Consider the following 23,431-nt stretch of genomic DNA (forward strand, 5'->3'; position numbering starts at 1 on the left):
GTGGGAAAACCTCCTAAAAGGTGATCAGTACCTTTGAGTACCCCTGAAGTCAGTGGGTATTAAGAGCACTCAGCACTTGCTGGATCAGTCCCTGTATGGAGTACTGTATTATGTTTTCCATATGCAAAAAAACAGCTATATACTTTTGGCCTGAGGCTCAATTCTGCAAAGCACTTAAGCACGTTTAACTGTAAGCACATGCTTAAGTACCATTGACTTCAACTGTACTTCAGTATGGGTATGTCTACACAGCAAAGTTATTTCAAAATAACAGCCATTATTTCAAAATAACTTTACTACACAAGCCAACTGCTATTTCGAAATTAAATCAAAATAGCTGAGGGTTTATTTCAAACTTGGTAAACCTCATTCCACGAGGAATAGTGCCTATTTCGAAACTGCTATTTCAAAATAAGCACTGTGTAGACGTAGAATAGGGGCTAGTTCAAAATAGGGGGGCCTCCAGCCCTTGCCAGGGTGCCCTGCTGGCCACTCTGGCCCCAACCAGGAAAACTCCTCTCCTTCCCTCCTCCCCAGAGCCCTTAAAGGGGTAGAGTCTGGTCACAGTGCCTGTGCCAGCTTCAGGCTTGCCAGCCCAGAGCCAGTACTCACTGCCCCAACCCAGTGGCCCCAACATGAGCCAGCAAACCACTGCCAGTCAGCCCTCCACTGCTCCCCAGGACCAGTCTGCCACCTCCCAGGAGCCTACCAGGGGCTGGAAAAGGTGGGCGCCTTCCTGGTTCAGTGCGGAGATCAGGGACCTCATTGAGGTTTGGGGGGGATGCCTCCAATGTCCATGATCGCCGCACTAGATGGAGGAAGGTGGCTGTCTACAGCTGGATGGCTGCCAGCCTGGCCACCAAAAGCAACATCCGAACCCAGGAGCAGGTTCGGATGAAAATTAAGGAGCTACGGCAGGTGTATGCCAGGGCCACAAAGGGCAGTTCCCAAACAGGGGCAGACCCAGACACCTGCCCCTATTTTGATGTCCTGGACCACATCTTGGGGGGCGAGATGGTCTGTGCCCCCCAGATGGTCATCGACCCTGGGGCAGAGGGCCCTGATCAGGGCATGGAGGAAGAGGAAGCGGAGGAGGAGGGCCAGGAGCCCAGAGGGAGTGTGCCGCGCAGCCAGGACCCCCGATCCGTCCCAGCAAGCCTTTCACTAGTGTCGTCTGAGCATGGGGAGGCAACAACATGTGAGTGCCATCACTGTCCCCTTATGCAGTGGTGGGAGGGGAGGGAGACCAGGAACTGCGCGCGTGGGCCTTGCTGACCACGGATCACACAGCAACCCTGTGCTTGTGCTGTGCCACCCCCGGGCACGTGGCCGCAGCTGGCTGCCACATGTAGAAGCTGTAGAAACCATTTTCATATTTAGCTAGAAGCCATCTTGTATATCAGAAACCATTTCAGCTTTTCTCTCAAGCACGTAGACCAGAGTGAACTTTCTGTCACCCCGTGAGAAGAGGCCTACAGGATGGGCTATTGGTATGTGTTAATTGGGCTGGTTGGGACAGGAGATGTACTCCCTTGTACCTGTCCGCCATCTTGTTGATAAGGCTTTGTTTTTCCAAATTTAATTGAGGATTTCTGTAATTGGATGCCCTGACGTCAGACTGTTTGGCTAAGGGTATAAAGATACTAGGATTGATTGTATTAGCAGCTTTACTGGGACCACGTTTGGCTCACTTTGCTTTACTGATCAATAAAGCAATCAGTTGTTAGCCGCCTAAACAGAGAGGAGCGTGTTTTTGCTTCGACGCACACAAGGGCTTTGACCTGTTACCCACACACAGGTATGTATGAAGGCACATGACATGCTCCTGACCCCAAAGTAGGACACAGCAGGACACCCTCCCTCCATAAGCCCCCTCTACACAGAATCATAGAATCATAGAATAATAGGACTGGAAGGGACCTCGAGAGGTCATCAAGTCCAGTCCCCAGCCCTCATGGCAGGACCAAATACTGACTATACCATCCCTGATAGACGTTTATCTAACCTACTGTTAAATAGCTCCACAGATGGGGATTCCACAACCTCCCTGGGCAATTTATTCCAGTGTTTGACTACCCTGACAGGAACTTTTTCCTAATGTCCAACCCACACCTCTCTTGCTGCAGTTTAAGCCCATTGCTTGTTGTTCTCTCCTCAGAGGCCAGGATGAACAAGTTTTCTCCCTTCTCCTTATGACATCCTTTTAGATAACTGAAAACTGCTATTATATCCCCCCTCAATCTTCTCTTTTCTAAACTAAACAAGCCCAATTCCTTCAGTCTTCCCGCACAGATCATGTTCTCTAGACCTTTAATTGTTCTTGTTGCTCTTCTCTGGACCCACTCCAATTTCTCCACATCCTTCTTGAAATGCGGTGCCCAGAACTGGACACACTACTCCAACTGAGGTCTAACCAGTGCAGAGTAGAGCGGAAGAATGACTTCTCGTGTCTTGCTCACAATACACCTGTTAATGCATCCCAGAATCATGTTTGCTTTTTTTGCAACAGCATCACACTGCTGACTCATATTTAGCTTTTGGTCCACTATAACCCCTAGATTTCTTTCTGACGTACTCCTTCCTAGACAGTTGCTTCCCATTCTGTATGTATGAAACTGATTGTTCCTTCCTAAGTGGAGCACTTTGCATTTGTCTTTATTAAATTTCATCCTGTTTACCTCAGACCATTTCTCCAATTTGTCCAGATCATTTTGAATTATGACCTTATCTTCCAAAGCAGTCGCAACCCCTCCCAGCTTGGTATCAGCTGCAAACTTAATAAGTGTACTTTCTATGCCAATATCTAAATTGTTGATGAAGATATTGAACAGAGCCGGTCCCAAAACAGACCCCTGCGGAACCCCACTTGTTATATCTCCTACCACCGCACACAGACCCACATCACATACAGCACAGGGGCATAGGTACACTCCCGAGCCAGCTCCCACTCCGGGGATAGCAGGACATCCCGAACATGGCCTCTGCGCTAGCACATCGGCTCTGCTGGTGCAGAAACCTGTCATCCTCGCCTTGCAGTGTGGGGCTGGCCTCTACCCACTGTGTCCCCAGGGATAACTGACCACTTCTCTTGTTTCTCCACAGCCGCAGCACTTGGGACTGCATGGCGCACCACCCTGCCCGGGTCATCCTCCCGCACCTGGGCAACTCTGCAGGCTGACCTGTGCCCAAGAGGACTACCAGTGGCAGCACCTAGGGATACTGCAAGGTCTTCACTGCACCCTCGACCACTGGGTGCACAAAGACCTGCAGCTCCAGTGGGAGAGCTTGCGGGAGCTGCTTGCCCAGGGCCATGCCATCTGTGACCACCTGCAGACCCTGGTGCAGAGATTGCTGCCTCCTGCCACTCCAGCCCCTGCTGCCGCTCCTCCTCCCACTCCTGCTCCCCCTCCCGCTTCTTCCTCCCCACCCTCCATATCCTCCCCCCCCCCGGGGATGCTAAGGCCCCCACACCCGCAGTGCTGGGAGACAGGTGGGCCAGCAAGACCCCCAACTCTGAGCTCTGAGCTTCTTCTCCCCCTTCCTCCCCTTGCCTCCCCTTTCCAGCTCCCTCCTCTTGGGTTTACCCCTCCCACTCCCACCCTCTTTGCTCCCCTCTCCCGCTTTCTTTCCCCAGTCTCATCTGAGTTTTATTCCCCCACCCCACCCCAGTTTTGTTTTCTTGAACACTTGCGTCTTTATTATACACCACGTGCGGAATATTTCGCTCAGAGAGGTCCAGGCGAGTGAGGAGGCATCCAAATCGGGCCTTAAGCTGGCTGAAGGCACCCTCGACCACAATGCGGGCCCGGCTGAGTCTGGCATTAAATGTCTGTCGGGAGGGGTTGAGGTGTCCCGTGCATGGCTTCATGAGCCAGGGTTGTAGGGGATAGGCCGCATTCCCCACCAGGCACAAGGGCATGTCCACATCCCCTATCCTGATATGGCGGTCGGGGAAGAAAGTTCTGGCATGCAGCCTCTGGCACACAGAGGAGTTGCGGTACACCTGCGCCTTGTGTGCTTTGCCAGAACAGCCCACATTGATGTCCACGAAGTGGCCCCGGTGGTCAGACCCAGCCTGCAGGATGACTGAGAAGTATCCCTTCTGGTTGATATAGAAGGAGGCCTGGTGTTCCGGGGCACGGATGGGGATGTGTGTCCCGTCGATTGCCCCCCCCCCGCAGTTTGGGGAAGCCCCGAGTGCCAAACTCCTCGATACCCACGTCCACAAGGCGCATGACTCTGCAGAGAGGCACTCTATTGATGGCCTTGACCACCTGCACAGGGACACACAAAAGTGAGAGTCACTGGGGTGCCAGCTGTGGCTGAGAGTGCTCCCTCTCCGCCACTGCCCTGCACCCCCACTCCCCAGGAGCAACCCCCCCCAAGCAATCCTGGCCACTGTGGGCAGTCCTTAGTGAGGGCAGGACAGAACAAACCCCCCAGGGGAGGGGAATTTCACCCCCTCCCTCCCTTTTCCCTAGGGCAGCCCATTCCCTCCTTGCACCCCTCCTCCTGGCACAGTGGCTGGAGATTGCCATACCTGCATGAGCACCGCACTGCCAGTGGACCACCCCATGCCAAACTGGTTCGCCATGGATCGGTAGCTATCCGGCGTGGAGAGCTTCCATTGGGCGATGGCCACACACTTCTGGAGAGGAATGGCAGGCCTCATGTGCGTGTCCCGTTGCTGCAGAGCAGGGGCAAGCCACTCCAGGAAGGTGTCCTTCTTCATCCTGAAGTTCTGGGTCCAATGTTGGTCTCCCCAGTGCTCCAGGACAATATGGTCCCACCAGTCGGTGCTGGTGTCCAGATGCCAGATGCGGCAGGGCACACTGGCATCCAAGAGCTGCAGCTGTTCCTCCACGTACCCCAGGAGGGTCTGGATGACAGCCTGGGGGTTGGGCTGCAGCAGATGCTGAGAGGCAGCCTGCAGAAATTGCAGCCAGGTTTGCAGCAACATGTCCACAAGAAGCACGAGAGAGCCCAGGCAGCTCCGGCTCCATGCTGCAGAGTGCTGTGGTGTCCTGAGTGAGGGCAACCAGATCATACAGAGAAAAAAATGCTTTGCCATCCCTCAGCAAGGTAGGTAAGCAAGCAGGGAAACCTGAGAACTGGCTGTCCAGGGAGGTCACGCCTCAGATAGCCTCAGGCAGCATCCACACAAGATAACTCCTGACCTGATGCCCTGCTGGAACCAGTTCTGGCTGCCCTTAAATGCAATTCAGCGTCCAATCAGTGTGGTGTTAGAAAAAAAACTGCTCCCCCAGTAAAAAAGTTTGGCCAGGCCGCTCTTGCTATAGTGGGCTGCAGTACTCCTTGGGAGAAACCGGCCGCACCCTTCCTGCATACCATTGCCTTTAGAAAAATGGAAGGTGTGAAAAGGGGGAAATAGCCTCAGACTCTCCCACCCGTCACCTTGGCGTGAGAACTGCAAGGCTTACCTGGTCTCATTAAACCTGCACAGTTTCGGCCCAACCCCAGGGACACAGACCCCCCCACTTGGTGACCATTGGGCCATATATGGCAACATGCAAATGCGGGAAAGCGATGTGCAGATTTGGGGATAATACCCATCGCACAGTTCACTCTAGGAGGTCTTCGCAACACACGTACCACCGTGCGTGTGCCTTCCCGTATACTTCAAAGCGCTGCCGGCCTGATCAACCGACCAGCCACCTCCCCCGACTCTCGGGCATAACCAAGGCCTTCACAACCGAACCGATATCTTTGAAATGTTCCATGTGCTGTGTAAGTTGGTATGTATGATTTGATTTTCTTTGTTGTATAAGCTTAGTGTTGTAGTTGTTTTGGGTAGTACATAGAGTTTGTAGTTATCACTCTTATTTAATTAGTGTAGCTGGATATTGTTAGAATAGAGACTATTCCCCTTGCCATTCCCATCCTTACTATTTCTGACACGTTTAACTAGAAATCGTAGAATAAATATAATAAATACTGTAAATTCATTATTAACACGGTCTATTAAAAATCTTAGAATAAATACTATAAATTCATCGCTTTCATAAATAAATATCCTTTATTTGCTAAAACTGTCCACCTGGTTCTGTCCTTCCCCCCTTGTGTATGCATCATCGGACCTGTGATTCTCACGACATGTGGATGCACTATTTTGAAATAGCAAAACACTATTTCAAAATGCATTTTGTGTGTAGATGCGTTATTTCAAAATAAGATATTTTGAAATAACTATTTCGAAATTAGATATTTCGAAATAATATTGTAATATAGGCATACCCTATGTGGTTAATGCTGACTGCAGGTTTAAGTGCTGTTCTGAAACAGGGTCTGACTGACTACTATTTTAGATTGAAGAAAACAACAAAACATAAAGGACAAAAGTAAAATCTACATGAGAACAAACAGCCTGTGTTTCCTTTGTAACATGTTGCATTACTCTACCTCACAAAACTACAGCTATCCCTGCAGACACTTGGATATTTAAAAGTGCAGTACTGTATATAGAAAACAATATCAGAGCAGCTATGTAGCTGCATTCCCCACAGCTTATAATACCCTTGCCCAGTATAAAGTAATATTCACCACTCCAGATATATTTGTTATTCCTAAGTATTCTTTAAATAGTTTGTTAACCAAGTTCAACCTACCAGTTGCTTATATTTGCTAACTGTGGCATGTGATTGGTCACTCAGGTAACATGGTCTTTTTTCTGCTTCCAGACTGGATGATTGAAGCTTTTAAAAATAATCAGTAATGCACTTCCAGTATGAATGTTCAGATGACTAATCATTCATGCTAAAATCTATGGCACTTTCAAGAATAACAAGTGTTTTCATGAAAACGCTCTGAATCTTCATAACACCAAACTTGACTTTTCATTCACAAAAATGTTTACTTTTGTATTGTTTGGTGAGTTCCAGTCAAAACTATCAATGGATTGTTTTAGAAAAACTATGCAATCTGCATCTTCATTGCTATTTCTTTAGGGTATGTCTACACTACCCCGCTAGTTCGAACTAGCGGGGTAATGTAGGCATACCGCACTTACAAATGAAGCCCGGGATTTGAATTTCCTGGGCTTCATTTGCATAAGCGGGGCTCTGCCATTTTTAAAACCCCGCTCGTTCGAACCCTATGCCACGTGGCTACACGGGGCATGAACTAGGTAGTTTGAACTAGGTTTCCTAGTTCGAACTACCGTTACTCCTCGTGGAATGAGGAGTAACGGTAGTTCGAACTAGGAAGCCTAGTTTGAACTACCTAGTTCATGCCCCGTGTAGCCGCGCGGCACAGGGTTCGAACGAGCAGGGTTTTAAAAATGGCGGAGCCACGCTTATGTAAATGAAGCCCGGGAAATTCAAATCCCAGGCTTCATTTGCAAGTGCGGTATGCCTACATTACCCTCCTAGTTCGAACTAGGAGGGTAGTGTAGACATACCCTTAGAGACATTTTCTAAATAATAGAATATGGCAATTACTGAGCATTCTGACCTTTTAGTTTTGTTTGCCTTAACAAGGACGCTACTGCTAAAAAGGGGTATGTCTACACTACAATGTTAGTTCGAACTAACGGCCGTTAGTTCGAACTAACATTCATAGCCGCTACACTAGCGCTCCGCTAGTTCGAATTTGAATTGAACTAGCGGAGCGCTTAGTTCGAACTAGGAAAACCTCATTTTACGAGGATTAAGCCTAGTTCGAACTTACTAGTTCGAATTAAGGGGTGTGTAGCCCCTTAATTCGAACTAGTAGGAGGCTAGTCCTCCCCAGGTTTCCCTGGTGGCCACTCTGGCCAACACCAGGGAAACTCTATGCCCCCCTCCCGGCCCCGGACCCTTTAAAGGGGCACGGGCTGGCTTCGGTGCCCGTGCCAGGTGCAAGCCTGCCAGCACCCAGCCAGCAGACCCTGCACCTGGCACGGCACAGAGCCACCCACCCGATGCCCCCCAGGCCACCCCCTCTTCCCGGGACCAGGCTGGCGGCTCCCAGGAGCTTGCCCAGGACCGCAAGAGGCGGGCACCTTCCTGGGCTAGTGCGGACATCGTGGACCTTGTCCACGATCTCCGCACTAGGCACAGGAAAGTGGCCGTCTAGGGCAGGAGAGCTGCCAGCCTGGCCACCCAGGAGCAGGTGTGCAAGAGAATCAAGGGGGTCCACTGAGACCCCCGACCCTGAGCCCTGAGCTTACAATGGCCGTCCTGGGTCAGACCAAAGGTCCATCTAGCCCAGTAGCCTGTCTGCCGACAGCAGCCAACCCTAGGGACCCTGGAGAGGATGGACCGAAGACAGTGACCAAGCCATTTGTCTCGTGCCATCCCTCTCCAGCCTTCCACAAACTTTGGGCAGGGACACCACTCCTACCCCCTGGCTAAGACTACTCCATGGACCCAACCTCTATGACTTGATCTCACTTCCCTTTAAACTCTGTTCTAGTTGTAGCCTTCACAGCCTCCTGCAGCAAGGAGTTCCACAGGTTAACCATTTGCTTTGTCAAGAACAACTTTCTCTTACTAGTTTCAAGCCTGCTACCCATTCCTTTCCTTTGGTGTCCTCTAGTCCTTCTTTATGGGAACTCATGAAGAACTTTTCTGAATGCACCCTCTCCACCCAACCCCTGCTTTTAGAGACCTCTATCCTGTCCCCGCTCCATCTCCTCTTTTCTAAGCTGAACAGTCCCAGTCTCTGTAGCCTCTCTTCATCTGGGACCTGTTCCCAACCCCTGATCATGTTAGTTGCCCTCCCCTCTCCCAGCCTTTCTCTTCCCCTCTCCCACCTCCTTTTCCCAGTCTCCCCCAGTTTTGTTCATAAAGACAGAGTCAATGTTGGAAGAAACGTTATCTTTATTTTGTACGTCAATAAGAAGGGGGGCTAGGGAAGGGTAAGTGGAAGGAGGTGAGGGAGGAATGGGGTACGAGCCCTCGATGGGGAGGACTGGGCTGGTTCTGCGGGCTTCTGGGGTGGAAGCTCTCCTGCAGCCCCCCGATTGCCCCCTCTCCCCAGATGGCAGCCTGCGGCAAGTGCAGCCGGGCTGATGGCCGAGTGGTGTGATGTGCCCAGTGTGGGTACTCCGGGCAATCCAAGCCAGGACTGCTTTGCAAGCGGGGCACCCCTGAGAACTGTCTGTCCGGGGTGGGGGTCGGGACCCTTTAAGCGCAGCCCTCGGCTAGCCTGAGACAGCATCTCCACGCTCTAAGTCCTCCTCTGATGCCCTGCCAGCACTGCTTCCAGCCATCCTTAAGCCCTGTTCAGGGTCCACTTAATGTGGACTTGCTAGTTCGAATTAGCAAAACGCTAATTCGAACTAGTTTTTAGTTCTAGACGCGTTAGTTCGAATTAGCTTAGTTCGAATTAACTAATTCGAACTAAGTTAGTTCGAATTAGCGCTGTAGTGTAGACGTACCCAAGGTTATTTTGCCTGAAAGGTTATTTTGCCAAAATCTCTCCAAGAGCTCAAAATGGATCTTTTAAATTTAATTGAATTATTACAATTCACTTATATAGACTTATGAGAAAAATGGCCTAGGAAACTCTTTGACAATTATATCATATCTGGCCATTAGCAGTGTATATATACAGAGAATCTGATTCATTATTTTTTGGATTTCATACAATAGCAATTCAGAGAAAGTTCTTAAATAGCAGCGGCCTGTGATGGGCCCTAAATGTGCAAATGGGTGCAAAGTAATGAAAGGACATAACCAGGGCTTGACAAACCGTGGCAAAATCCACTCGCCAGCCCCGCACAGCACATGCGCTAGACCCGCACTGTGCATGCGTGCACCACTGGCAACAGGGCGACTGGCTGTAATCTACTCGCCCCGGGTGAGTAGATAGAGGGATTTGTCGAGCCCTAGACGTAACAATATAAGAACGGCCATACTGGGTCAGACCAAAGGTCCATATACTCCAGTATCCTGTCTTCTGACAATAGTCAATGCCAAGTGCCTCAAAGGGAATGAACCAAACAGGTAATCACCAAATGATCTGTCCCCTGTAGCCCATTTCCAGTTTCTGACAAACAGAGACTGGGGACACCATCCCTGCCCATCCTGGCTAATAGCTATTGGTGAACCTATGCTCCATGAACTTATCTAGTTCCTTTTTTAACCCTGTTATAGTCTTGGCCTTCACAATGTCCTCTGGCAAGGAGTTCCACAGGTTGACTCCGTGTTGTATAAAAAAATGCTTCCTGCTGTTTGTCTTAATCTTGCCTATTAATTTCATTTGGTGACCCCTAATTCTTGTGTTACAAGAAAGAATAATTAACACTTCCTTGTTTACTTTCTGCATACCAGTCATGACTTTATAGATGTCTAATATATCCCCCCTTAATCATCTCTTTTCCAAGCTGAAAAGTCCCAGTTTAATTAATCTCACCTCATTTGGCAGCCATTCCATACCCCTAATCATTTTTATTGTCCTTTTGTAAACCTTTTCCAGTTCCACTGTATCTTTTTTGAGATGGGGTGACCACCTCTGCATACAGTATTCGAGTGTGGACATATCATGGACTTATATAGCAGCAATATGATATTTTCTGTTTTATTATCTATCACTTTCGTAATGACTCCCAACATTCTGTTTGCTTTTCTGACTGCTGCTGCACATTGAGCGGATGTTTTCAAAGAATTGTCTACAATGACTCCAAGATCCCTTTCTTGAATGGTAACAACTAATTTAGACCCTATCATTTTATATGTATAGTTAGGATTATGTTTCCCAATCTGCATTATTCTGCATTTTTCAACACTGACTTTCATCTGCCATTTTGTTACCCAGTCACCCAGTTTTGTGAGATCCTTTTGAAGTTCTTCACAGTCTGCTTTGAATTTAACTATCTTGACTAATTTTGTATCATCTGCAAATTTTGCCACCTCACTGTTTACTCCTTTTTCCAGTCATTTATTAATATATTGAACTAGGGATGTGAACGACTACTTGACTATCCGATAAGCAAATGCTTATTGGATAGTTCACACACTAGTTAACTAGTTGCCTCCCCCCTCCTTGCTGCCTCTATCAGAAAGAGACAGCAAAGGGAGGGGCGAAGAGGAGGGGGTGCTTCAAAGCGACAGCGCCATGTGGAGCCCGGGGTCAGCAGGCATTATTGCTTTGAAATGTCACGGGGAGCATGGGGCCAGCAGGGGACTGATTAAGTCCCCCACTGGCCCCGTGCTCGCCACAGTGCTTTCACCTTTGGAGTGTAGCAACAGGCGCCCTTATTGATTAACCAATTCATCTAAATTTAACATCCCTATGTTGAATATTATTGGTCCCAGTACAGATCCACAGAACACCACTATTTACCTCTCTCCATTCTGAAAACTTACCATTTATTGCCATTCTTTGTTTTCTAGTTTTTTAACCAGTTACCAATCCTTGAAAGGACCTTCCCTCTTATCCCATGACAACTCAGCCATGTGCTCGTTAACCCCCTCAAAGGATTATAGTAGATTGGTGAGGCATGATTTCCCTTTGCAAAAACCTTGTAGACTCTTCCCCAATAAATCAAATTAATCTATGTGTCTGACAATTTTGTTCTTTACTACAGTTTCAGTCAGTTTGTCTGGTACTAAAGTCAGGCTTACCAGCCTTTAATTGTCAGGATCGCCTCTGGAGCCCTTATCCTCCAGTGATTTGATACAGAAGCTGCTTGAAAGAATAGTTAACGAACTACATAACAAATTAAAAATGATTTGGTAGCTACACAAAAACTCAATATCCCTTATCTGAGGATCTTCAACTAGTATGCACAGTATCAGACTCTCTCTGCTCCTGCCTATCCCCTCTTTAGCAATGGTAGCAAGAGCATAACTTGTTCAGAACTATACAGTTGTCTCCCTGTCAGGTTCTGCACCTTGTGATACCTCCAGCAAGGCTTGTAGACTGCAGAAGGGAATGTAGACTTTGTCTACAGTAAGAAATAGCACCATTTCAGCAAACAGCTTAGCATTTATCTATATTTACAACTAACCTCTGGTTAGCACTGGTTCAACTAAAGTGATTGCTAACAACTAATGGCTGAAATGGTGCTACTTCTTATTGTAGATAAGCAGCGATGGCAGGTTTGCAAAAATTGTGGTGGTGCCAAAAATGGCCTGAGCTGGCTGCAAGCTCTGAGCTGGTATTGGAGTGCAGGACGGGGTATCAGAAGCAGGCTCTCAGAGGGAGTTTGGATGCAGAAGAATGAAAGGTCAGGCTCTAGGAGGGAGTTTGGGTGCTGGGTACAGGCTCTGGGCTGGAGCAGGGGATTGTGGTGCAGGAGGGGGGTTAGACTTTGGGAGGGAGTGGGTCTCGGGTACAGTCTCTGGGCTGGAGTGGTGACTTGGGGTGTTGGAGGAAGTGCAGAATGCAGGCTCCAGGAGGAATGTTAGGTGCAGGAGGAAGTGAGGGGTTGGGCTCTGGGAGGCAATATGGGTGTTGGACAGTGTCTGGAGTGCAGGCTCCTGGATGGAGCCTGGGTGCTGGGTGCAGGCTCTGGGCTGAGGCAGGGAGTGGGGGTGCAGGATGGGTGAGGGTGCAGGCTCTGGGTGGGAGCCTGGGGGCAGGAGAGGAGAAAGGGTATGGGGAGAGGAGGAAGAGTGTGGCGCTTGCCAGAGAAGGGTGCCCCAGGTAACAGCTCCTCGGTGGAGGGCTAGGGAGTCTCCCTGGGCTGCTGCCCACAGGCACTGTCCCAGCAGCTCTCACTGGCCACAGGGGTGCTTAGAATGGGACCACCACATGGAGACCCTGGGGTCATAGGCACAGCAAAATGCTAGCAGCTGAGCAAAGTGAGTGGGCAGGAAGCCACTCTAGCCTTGCAGTGCTGCCTGTGGTGGTGGCAGGTGACCCCTGACCATTTTAAATTGCCCATGAACAGCAAGCTGGGTTGGAGGATGCACTGGGGGGAACAAACAGAAGCAGCAGACGGGACCAGGGGAGAAACTCATATAACTCACCATCCATGTACATGAGGACACTGATTCTCTACCATCTTGAACCTTCTTTAGTAATCTACATCTGTGCAGAATAGATATAAAACTTTATCAGATTAGAATGGTAGAGATTTAGGGATTGTCTACACAAAAGTTGCATTGGTTTAACTAAATCTGTGAGACCAGCGTAATTGTGGTGAAACTGAAGCAGCTCTGCATCTAGACAAGCGATCAGACTCATCTTGCACAGGGTAAATGACTACACAAGCAATGAGGCAACCCAGAATCAAGCCCACGGTCTTTACATTGATTAGAGCAGCATTATGTTCAGTGTCCTTTTGCAATTTTCTTAGGGCAACAAGCTATATAGAAAGGTTGTTCCCATGCTGCATTCCCTTCATTGCCGCACATAAGACTTTTTTTTTTTAAATAGAGCGGAAAAAGAGTACAGGAGGAAAAACCATAGTAGTTGTTCTTCCTCTTCATGTAGCTGCTCTACCCCCACTGCAGCTTTTTCCAGTTTTGCTTCTCCTTCACGCTGAACAGCTGTCGGGAGCACAGGCAACTTTGTGTCTATGAATCTTGCCTGGTCACAGATACTTTATCAAAGTGAAATCATAAACGTGGACTTGATTGTATCACTATTTCTCTCTAGGCCAGATTTCACACTGTCTCTTAACATTGTACAGTGACCAAGCATTTCCCTTCTCCCTTTCTCCTCTGCAGCTCCTGAGGAAGAAAAAAAATAGTTGGATGTGTGCCTGTGTGGAAGGATGAAGCAGTTATGCCAAACAGCTGTCATCAAGGCTGTCAGGCTGAGACAAGATGAACAAGTGAGATTTTAGAAAATGATGAGGGGTATTGTAAATGTCTCTCTCAGGAGACATCCTCCATTACAAGATCCTCCATTACAAGTGGGCGAAAGAGTAAAAGTACCTTAAAAATAGTCCATGATGAGTGAAAAGGAGAGGGGAGAGGAAGCAGGTGACTGTTTCTTTTACAGTGAATGGGATTTGTCAGCTCAGTTGTCACCAGATATATTTTTTTTCAGAAAGGAATATTGGCCTCTGTGAAAATAGGGGAGCAGAGAAACAGGAGTATCTCTCTACAGCTCTTTTCCACAGGGATTCTTTTTTCATTACATCCTCTCCTGCACTTAAAGTCTCTCCTGTACCCTAATCCCCTGCCCGAGGTCACAACCTCCTTCTTCACCCATACTCTTTCCTGAACCCCATCCCCTTACTCCAAGCTCCCTTCAGCACTTCACCTCCATCCCAAACCCCACACTTCATGGAAGATTGGGGCCCTTGACCACTTACCAAATTCTTGGAGTGGCCCATCAACAATTATTGCCCACCTCTGTCCTAGGAGACAGTATTTACATAGATTTAGTCTATGCCTGGGTTTGAAGATACCAGTGCATAGGAAATGCCAACTCCTTTAAAGCTCCGCAACACATCTCCTCAGCAACACAGATTACCATGAATATATAAAACCTGTCCTCTGCTCTCTACACTGACTTCCCATGGGATTTTTAATCAAGTTCATATTCTCAATCCTTATTTTTGAAGTTATACATAACCTGGGCCCAGCATGAGTAGGGGAAGGCTTTACCCTCCCAAACTACCATGCACGGCCCTGCCCACACTCTGCCCCCAGAAGGCCTGCTGTAGGCATACTGGGGGCAGAGTATTACCTATTGGGAACACTCTATACCAGGGGTGTCCAAACTTTTTTCAAAGAGGGCCAGATTTGATGAAGTGAACATGCGTGAGGGCCGACCATTTTGCCTGACATTCTTTGAACCATTAAAATTAAATGCAAATTAACTATTTTATGCAAATTTTATTGCAAATGGCATACTTTTCATTTTGTCACATGGATGACAAATCTAAACAGGTGTTAAATCACTCTGCCTTTCATATCTGAAGGCCAGATGAAAAAAAAAAATCCAGGAAGCTGAAATATATGTCAGGAACATTGTAAAGTACATGACATATTATTGGTAATAAAGGTTGTCTGTCAACTTTTAAGTTCAAAAAATATGAACAGGAACATAACACCAAGTATACATGTTGTGTCCAAATATATTTATAACTGATTTAGACCAACTGACATTAACTGAGATTTTACAATGTATTCATCTCAATATATATGGATTCGTTGGGGGCCATAAAAGATAGATATTGCCAAATTACCCGGGGGGCCGTATTAAACCGGAACACGGGCCGCAATTGGCCCGCGGGCCGGACTTTGGACATGCCTGCTCTATACAGTCTCAGCCCAGAACCCTCTCCTGCACTGAGTCTCTCAGCCCCAGCCCAGAGTCTGCATCCCCTTCCCAAACCCTAAAGCTCTTTTGAGTGCTATCATAGTGGATAAACAGTGGACAAGCAAGGGAGACCTTATTTTAAAAATTGTATGTTTTACATCCTTCACAGACTTTGTCATTGTTGAAATGTTTTTTCCTCAAGACAGACACTGTGTTATATATTTGGAGAATGTGTAGCAACTGGTACACAGTAAATAGCAACGACAATCACTCTAAATTCCATAGTTTAATACACAGATGAAAGCACACCAATACAAAACATCCCTTTCAGTGGGATGCGATCAGGGACTATGGTTTGAAGGGGAAGGGGTTGGGGTTCTAGAGCTCTCTTCTTTTGTTGGTAGCTCCCTTCTCCCATGGCTGTCTTCTTGAGTTGCTTCACAATACCTCACTCAGGGGACTTGTGATAGAAGGGAATTGTCTTGTCCCCTGACCTCCCCCCCCCAAAAAAAAAATCTCTCCCAGGGAGGGTGGGTGACAGCCTATGTGTGGCTAAGGTGCCCAGATGACCCCATGTTATACAGACAATCCTGATATTTGGGGCTTTGATTTATATATCGACCCTGACCCTCCTCCCGCTCCCAATTTTCCGAACTGGTCATCCTAGGTGTGATGGGGATGCTGGGTGGGGTGGGTGCCCATGTGCCTTGGGGACTGTAAAAATCCCCCCCTCTCCCCCATGGTCCCGGAGGCACGTGGGTGCGTTTCGGTGCGTTCTACGGGGCGCGTGACTGGGAGCCCACGGGGAGGGGGGGGTTCCACGAGCGAGCGAGCCTCACGCGCTGTCTGTGCCCCACGGGCGAGTGGCGGCCCCGCCCGCTCCGCGCCCCGCCCTCTTCTGAGCTCCCAACATCCGGGTACCTGTCAGCCGGGCCGCGCCGCCTCCCGCTCGCGCTGTCTCCCTCCCTCCCATTGAGGCGGACGGGAGGGAGCGCACGGAAGATGGCGACGGCGGCGCGAGCCGGCTCCTTCGGTTCCTCCTCGCCGGGGCTCGGCGCGGGGGGCGGCCCGGCCGGCGGCTTCACCGGCAGCAACAACAACGCGGAGCTGCGGGCGGGGGGCGAGGAGGACGATGGGCAGAACCTCTGGTAACCGCCCACCTCGCCGGGCCGCCGCCCGTTACCGCCTAGCGGCCCCGCCCGGAGCGGGGTGGGGGGGCCCCCTGGCGGGGTTCCCTGTGAGGCCAAGTTGGGGGGGGGGGGCTGCTCTTGTCAGTGACAGCAGCCATCGCCCATCCCTGCGCGCTGCGGGGGGGGGGGGGGGCGCTGCTCGTGCGGCCGCGGGCCTGGCCCCTGCCTGAGCCGGCTCTGTCTCCCCTCAGGTCCTGTATCCTCAGCGAGGTGTCCACGCGCTCCCGGTCTAAACTGCCTTCGGGGAAGAACGTCCTGCTGCTGGGTGAGTCACCTGCCCCGCGGGGACCGGGCATCTCGCGCCGGGGCGGCGGCCGCCGAGCGCTCCCCCCCCCCCCCCCCCCCCCCCCCGCCCGTTGCCCCAGTTGTGGGCAGGAGTGGCTGGGGTTGGGTTAGCGCCCCACGGGGCAGGTTGGGCGGGGCAGGTCGAACCTCCCGTCTGGTAGTGCCGCCCCCACCCTCCCGTTGGGAACTGCGGCCGCCCCGGTGCCTGGTGGCTTTGGGTGGGGGTGCTCGCCATCTGCCTCCCTCTGGCTAAGGCGGGTTTCAGCGTGTCTGGAAGAAGGTTCTGTCTCCCCCCCCCCCCCAAGAGGTGCTGGAACAATTTGTACAGGGGGGATGCTGAGAGCCATTGACTCAAACTGTAAACTCTGCATATAATGAAAACCACTGCAAACCTGGTTGTGCTGCAGCACCCCTACTTCTAGCACCTATGGCTCCCTCAGCATCTCCCTGATTCAGGCCCCCAGCACGGCTGTTGACCTGTGTCTGCATCCAGAGCCCCCGCAGTGTCAGCGGCTGCTATTCCTTGTGAGCTGGGAGGATGCCGTAGAGGCTGTTTAGGGGTCCTGGACCCCGCATAAGGGGCTTGTCAGTGGCGTTATCATTTGTTGTGCAGCAGCAGCGCCACGGCATCACTGCCGCTGATTTTCTTTGTGTTTTGCTACTCCAGCCAGTGGTAGTGGCTAAATCCTGTCTTGTTTGTGACTGTGCTTACCAGAGAGGGGATGGCACTTTGTGGCATGAGGATGATCAGAGTTATTGTGGAGGGTGGGGAAGAACTACAAGCTGTAAAGGTAAAGTATTTTGCATGAATGCACATTCAGAAAACTTATTGTGGGTGGGAAGGGACAGATTAAACTTATTGACAGAAAAGCTATTAAACAGAGCCAAGAACAATTTAAGTCTTAGGGGTTGATGAATTTATCGACTCTCTTCTCTTCCAACACAAAGCTCCGCAAAGGGATTTGTATTAGTATTATGAAACCATGTCTCAAGATCCTGGAAGAGGCAGTGCTTGTGGTCTCCAGTGAAGGTTTGTGTGGAGAGTTTGTCATGCTTAGCTATTGGTTAATGTCCCTTAAGAGAGTGATTGAGATTTGATTTATTTATGAATAAATCATATCTTTTTTTTTCCATCTGTGTATAAATTCAGTTGTGGACTCAAGATAGCCATTATAGATGACAATGCCATGCTAAGGGTGAGGTGATGCTGTAGTGAAACTGGTGTGGGTTTCATTAATTTTTAAACATTTTTTTTTATTATGAAGCAGCATACTGAGAGTGATAGTCCTTTTTATCTGCCTCCAGTTCCTAGCTTGATTGTTTTGTTTCATGTTTTCATGTATGAGATGCTTGAAGTGGGTAGATATTAGAATTTGTTTTTATTGTAAGCATCTTTTGAAAACTAAGTGGGTTGACTTATTCATGTTGGACTGGGGAATTTATTTCCAGGTGTCATCCTGGCTGCCAGGTTCAATCATATTGACCATCCTTTAAACTTTTAAAGACATCATGGAATACCAGATACTATGATTCTCTGTTTTAATTTAAATGAGATACTTATTGTCTGTTATGGTGCCCAGAGTTTAATTCTACTTGTATTTTTTTAACTGCTTACATGCTGTCCCATAGGGCTCAATTTCTTGCACATACTAGCTAAAATACCATTACATAGGGCTGGGGAAACTTACTTAATGCAACAAGGATGATTCATTGTGGGCTGTAATACAAAGTAAAGCTTCTGGATTTGTAAAACTACAGATAATTCTGAAAAAGTTAATTCATACACAGGACATTAAGAAAGCTACTAATAATCAGGAAGCTAGAAGCAGTTAATAAATATGACATGGTGTTAAAACCATTGGGTAGGAACACTAGATCTAGTGAGAATGCATTCTGCTACCCTCGAATGCTGTGTTATATCTAGATTCTGTCTCATGACTGGGTCTCCATATATTATATCTAACTATAGCTGTTCTCCTTTCCCCTTCAAGGGAAAAGAAGTTCTCTCTTCCTCTTCCACAGCTTCCTGGTCATAGTGAATAGGGAGTGAGTTGACAAGGTCTTTATTACTCTACATTTTCCCAACTACTTCTGAGACCTCTCCATCTATAAATAACTTAGTGCCAGCACTTGTTGCTGCTTATTACTTTGATTAGTCCCAGCATGATTCTTGTCAGCTTTTCTGTTTCCTGAAGACTTCTGAATAGCACTCATAAACCTGGCAAGTCTTGTTGTTTTATTCTGCTGCTTGGTGGAAAAGTTCTGAACAAGCAGTAGTAGCAGAGACCTGGGGCTGCTCTGTCTTCAGAGTCATAATAGCAAAGGTAACTGGCTTTAACTTCAAATGTATAGTTCTGGTTTGCTACCAGAAGGGCTAGAAACTTAATTTTCGGCATTGATTTAAATTCTGTAGAGAATCTGGTATAGGGTTTTTTTATTTGCATAGAACAGCAATGGGCAAAACTAGGCTAGTGAATGTGCTGCGTGAGTGGCCTTCCATTTCAGTGGGCTGCAAGATGTGACCAAGATGATCTCCCAGGATAGGATAGTTTTGCTAACTGAACTTGCATATCTAAAATTTGCAAGGTGTGCCAATTGAACTGTAACAAGTTGGATGCAGAAGAAGCACACAGGTCTCATAGTCAATGTTGTATGCAAATAGTGCATACACCGCTCTATGCCCTTGCTTTAAGTGCGTGTCTTTAGTAAAACTGGTAGGAAAAAATAATATACACAGGTGCAAACCAGCGGAATCCAGCAGCTCCATGAATGGGCAACCGTAAATAAAATGTGTCTCAGGTCATACATAGAACCTCAATGGGCTGCATGGGGTAATGTATTTTCAAATTCTGAGGTCTGCATAAGCTCAAAAGCTTGTCCCTTTCACCAACAGAAGTTGGTCTAATAAAATATTTGTCTTGTCTCTGCTATTGTGGGACCAACACAGATATACCTTCTTGCAATATTTGTATATTATGTTAATTTAAGAGACCTTGAGGAAAGACTTTGAAGAACTTAGGTTTGGCAATTCATTAATACAGTAATATGTCTGACCTCTTATTTCACCAGTCAAACAGTGTCAATATTCCAGCAAGAATGCCCTGCTGTAGGTGATGGCCTACCTTTTTGATTGCATTATGCTATCATTTAAAAAAAAATTTAGAACATCATTGGGCTTCACGTTTTTCTGAATTAAAGTAACTCAGTTAAGCAACTTATTTTTTGTAATGAGGCATAAGATTCTAAGGCTAACTCTAAAGACCATAAAGTCTTGCTCTTTTTACTGTTCTTACAAATTAGTGTTTTATATATTTGTTTATTTTGACACTTTTGACAGTATTTTACCCATCAAATGCCTTAATCTAAAAAATCATTGAGGAGTTAAAGGTGTATCAATGGAGCAACACTTTTTGGACAGAATTTCTTCAGCTTATCCATACACAGAAAATACCTTGTAAACATGCGTGTTCTGGGACTGTTGTAACACTTTGTGTCTCCTCATATTGCTAGAAGTAGTTCTAAGGGCAGGTACAAAATGCAGTTGCCCTGGATGCCAGAGATGCTCAATTGCTTTGCAGCAGGGGGGCGGGATTGAGGTATTTTTTTTTACACTCCACTTACAGTTGGACAGACAGTTTTTTCTCCACTTATTACTGGCCAGCTTATTTTTGATCATCCTCAGTTACAAGGAGTGGGTACAGAACACACATTCCCTGTTTAGCAGAATGGCTAAGGCTGCCCCTTCATATCATAATGTCCAATGCTAACTTCAAAATGTGAGGCTGTTCTGTGAGCTGAATTTTTATCTTGTATGGCGGCAGTGCTTGTGTCACATTTAGTGCACAATCATAGTTCATTGTTATTAATTTCATGGTTATAAGAATTTTAAAGTAATGAATTTCATGATTTCAGCTATTTAAATCTGAAACTGCACAGTGTTCTAATTGTAGGGTTCCTGACCCTAAAAATAGTTGACTAAGAGCAAGGTTATTGTAAGAGGTGTTGCTGTACTGCTACCCTTATTTCTGCTGGAGGCAGTGCTGCTTTCAGAGCTGGGCAGCTGCTAGTCAGGAGCCCAGCTCTGGAGGCAGAGCCGTTACCACCAGCAGCGCTAAAGTAAGGATGGCATGGTATGGTATTGCCACCCTTACTTCTGTGCTGCTGCTGGTAAAGGGCTTCCTTCAGAGCTGGGTGCCCAACCAATAGCTGCTGCTCTTCAGGAGCCCAGTTGTGAAGACAGCTCAGACTTAAGAATGGCAAAAGTACCCCCTAAAATAACCTGATGATCCCTCAGACTGTTTTAGGTCAGGACCCCCAATTTGAGAAATTCTGGTTCCCCCCAACCCCATGAAATTTGTATAGTATAGGATAAAAGCACAGAAAAGACTAGATATTATAATCAATGACACATTTTTCATAGCTGTGAATTTGGTAGGCCCCTACTCGTTCTTTAAACTAGGAAACGCTGTTGTAAATTAAGTGGGTTCAACTGGCTCTAGGTCCAGCAAGTACTGTCATCAGGTTCACTTGAAGTTATTTTCATGGGAAGCCTTTCGGCTCTGATGTGTTATGTTCTGCAAGTAGCAGTTTCAGTATCATTTTGTGTAATGCTGAATGATCTTGATGGTTACATAAGTCCTCAGCTGCTTAAACACTTCCATGTGGAAATTTTAGAATGGTCTATAAAATAGAACATGACAGTAATTGTATCTGTCTGCATTTAAGTAAGACTTTGAGGGTCTGGTGATCATTCTTTTTGATCTTCATCATATTATCTTTTGGCAACATTCTACCCAATACATATAATTAGCAAAAGTGGGAATGTGGAAATTGAACCAGAGATCAAAGATTACGGCATACCTGACACTGATAGCTCAATATCTGCTTTTTGAAATCATCTAAAGGAGTGGCTGTTTAGTTTGGCATCCCCTCTGCTTACTTTAGTATTGAAGGTACAGGTGTAGAGAGATATATACTTGTTCTGGTGTTTAAACTGAATCTAGTTTCCCCCTTATCTCTGCATTTAACTCTACTTGCTATTCAGGGGGTATGAGTGAACAGTCTTAAGAATCAGATTTTTGTGTTTGCCCTGTTGCCTCCATATTTTATCTGCACCCCAAGTATCTCACTTCACATAACTAACCATGTGAGTCTTTTGAGAGTGAGGCCATGCTCCTGAGGAATGGATACTAGGAAGTCTGTAAAAAGGAGGGGAAGAATCTTAAACCTACTTTCCAGTGTCTTCAGCAAAGAATATATCTAACTTAACTATTTACACTCTTCTGTTATCATAGTGGGGAGGGAAAGGGAATGGTCACTGCTTTACTAAATCTTCTCCTTCAGCAAATTCTGTTTCCTGTCATGAGATTATTTCCAGATGACCTAGTGAGCAGCATTGAGCTTCAGCAGTCTAGTCTAAATTTGCAAAACTATTACGAGAATATACCAGTCCAAGCTACAAAATCTACTTTCCTGGCCTTAAACTTTTGCTGTCCATCATCATCTTATCATAAATTTTCCTAATTAAACAGATGAATACAACTCTGCACACCTGTTCTGATCACTCTTTATCCATGGATTGTTTTGAGCTGTTGCTTCATAGCACACTTCTAGTACTATTGATCATTGATCTCACTCTCTTGGTACTATCTTGATTTAATTGGTTTCTGTAGATTTTTAAGCTTCACTTTTTAAAAAAAGCAAAACAAATAGGATGTAATAGGAGGCAATGAGACACCCTGAGTAGCAGTACCAGCAGCTGCCTGACTAAGGGTGTGTCTAAACTACTGAGTTTTGTCGACAAAAGTGGACTTTTGTCGACAAAACTATACCTGCGTCTACACTACCGCTGAGTTCTGTTGACAGAACTCAGCAGTTTTGTCGACGCTGGTAAACCTCATTTTACGAGGCATAACACCTTCTGTCGACAGAGTTCTGTCGACAGAAGGTGTTATTGCCTGTAGGGTTGCGTCTAGACTACAGGGTTTTGTCGACAAAGCAGCTTGCTTTGTCGACAAAACTGAATGTGACTAGACGCTCTGTCGACAAAACTTCCGTCGACAAAACCCTGTAGTCTAGACGTACCCTTAGTGTCCAGTTCCACCCACTGCACCTGGCGGCAGCAGCCTCTGGTAGCCAGTGTCCTGAGTATCCAGCCTCATGAGAAGTGTCTGGACAGGGTCTTGGCAGAGTCTCTTTGGGTGAGTGAGGAGTTTTAGGGGGCTAGTGCAGGTGGAGGCAGCAGCTGTTCTCAAGGGAGGAGATGTGCCTGGCCTGGGGTCCCTGTGCTTCTGGTGCAGAGTCAGGAACCAAGTCCTAGGAGCCACTGTTGATTGCCTTAGAGCACAGTGTGATCGAACCACCCTATTCCTGGCTTCAGAGCCATCAGTATATGAGGTTAGCTTAGTTTGTCCTGCCCTGGCTCTTGTCACTGAGTGGAGAGAGGTATGTAGATAGAGAAGAAACAGATTTGTTAATGCACACTGTATGCTCAGATGTGAAAGCACGGAGTGCAGCTGGGCTGAGGGAATGACAGCACAAGTAGGAATGTAAAATGTCATGAAATTATTTTACCAATCTGTTTTAAACATTAACCACAATATAATCATAGTAAGACTAATATTTATCCGTTAACAGGCTTTTAACTTACTTGTTAAATTACATTTAGGTTCTGTGTAACTTATATATTCACAACTTAGATGATAGGGAGATGGTTTTTACAGAAGTGCTCAAGATTAAGGATATTAACAAGCGGGTAATTGATTAATCGTGTAGTTGATACAAATTGTAGT

General features: G+C 47.2%; 1 protein-coding gene and 1 long non-coding RNA gene across 2 annotated transcripts in view; both read left to right on the top strand.

Annotated features, from left to right (window-relative positions):
- LOC142827292 (uncharacterized) overlaps nt 1–6,061 on the top strand; it is a 43,630-nt gene extending 37,569 nt beyond the window's left edge. The window contains exon 3 of the long non-coding RNA XR_012901932.1: nt 3,103–6,061. This is a non-coding gene — a long non-coding RNA (uncharacterized LOC142827292). The remainder of the gene's footprint in view (nt 1–3,102) is intronic.
- A 10,016-nt stretch (nt 6,062–16,077) lies between these two features.
- The window catches only part of DYNC1LI1 (dynein cytoplasmic 1 light intermediate chain 1), a 48,521-nt gene continuing 41,167 nt past the window's right edge, over nt 16,078–23,431 (top strand). Inside the window, exons 1-2 of the mRNA XM_075921971.1 lie at nt 16,078–16,313; nt 16,547–16,620. Of these exons, the coding sequence (XP_075778086.1) occupies nt 16,168–16,313; nt 16,547–16,620 (220 nt within the window). The 5' untranslated portion in view covers nt 16,078–16,167. The remainder of the gene's footprint in view (nt 16,314–16,546; nt 16,621–23,431) is intronic.

The sequence above is a fragment of the Pelodiscus sinensis genome, chromosome 2 (genome assembly GCF_049634645.1).
Source record: "Pelodiscus sinensis isolate JC-2024 chromosome 2, ASM4963464v1, whole genome shotgun sequence".
Lineage (NCBI taxonomy): Eukaryota > Metazoa > Chordata > Testudines > Trionychidae > Pelodiscus > Pelodiscus sinensis.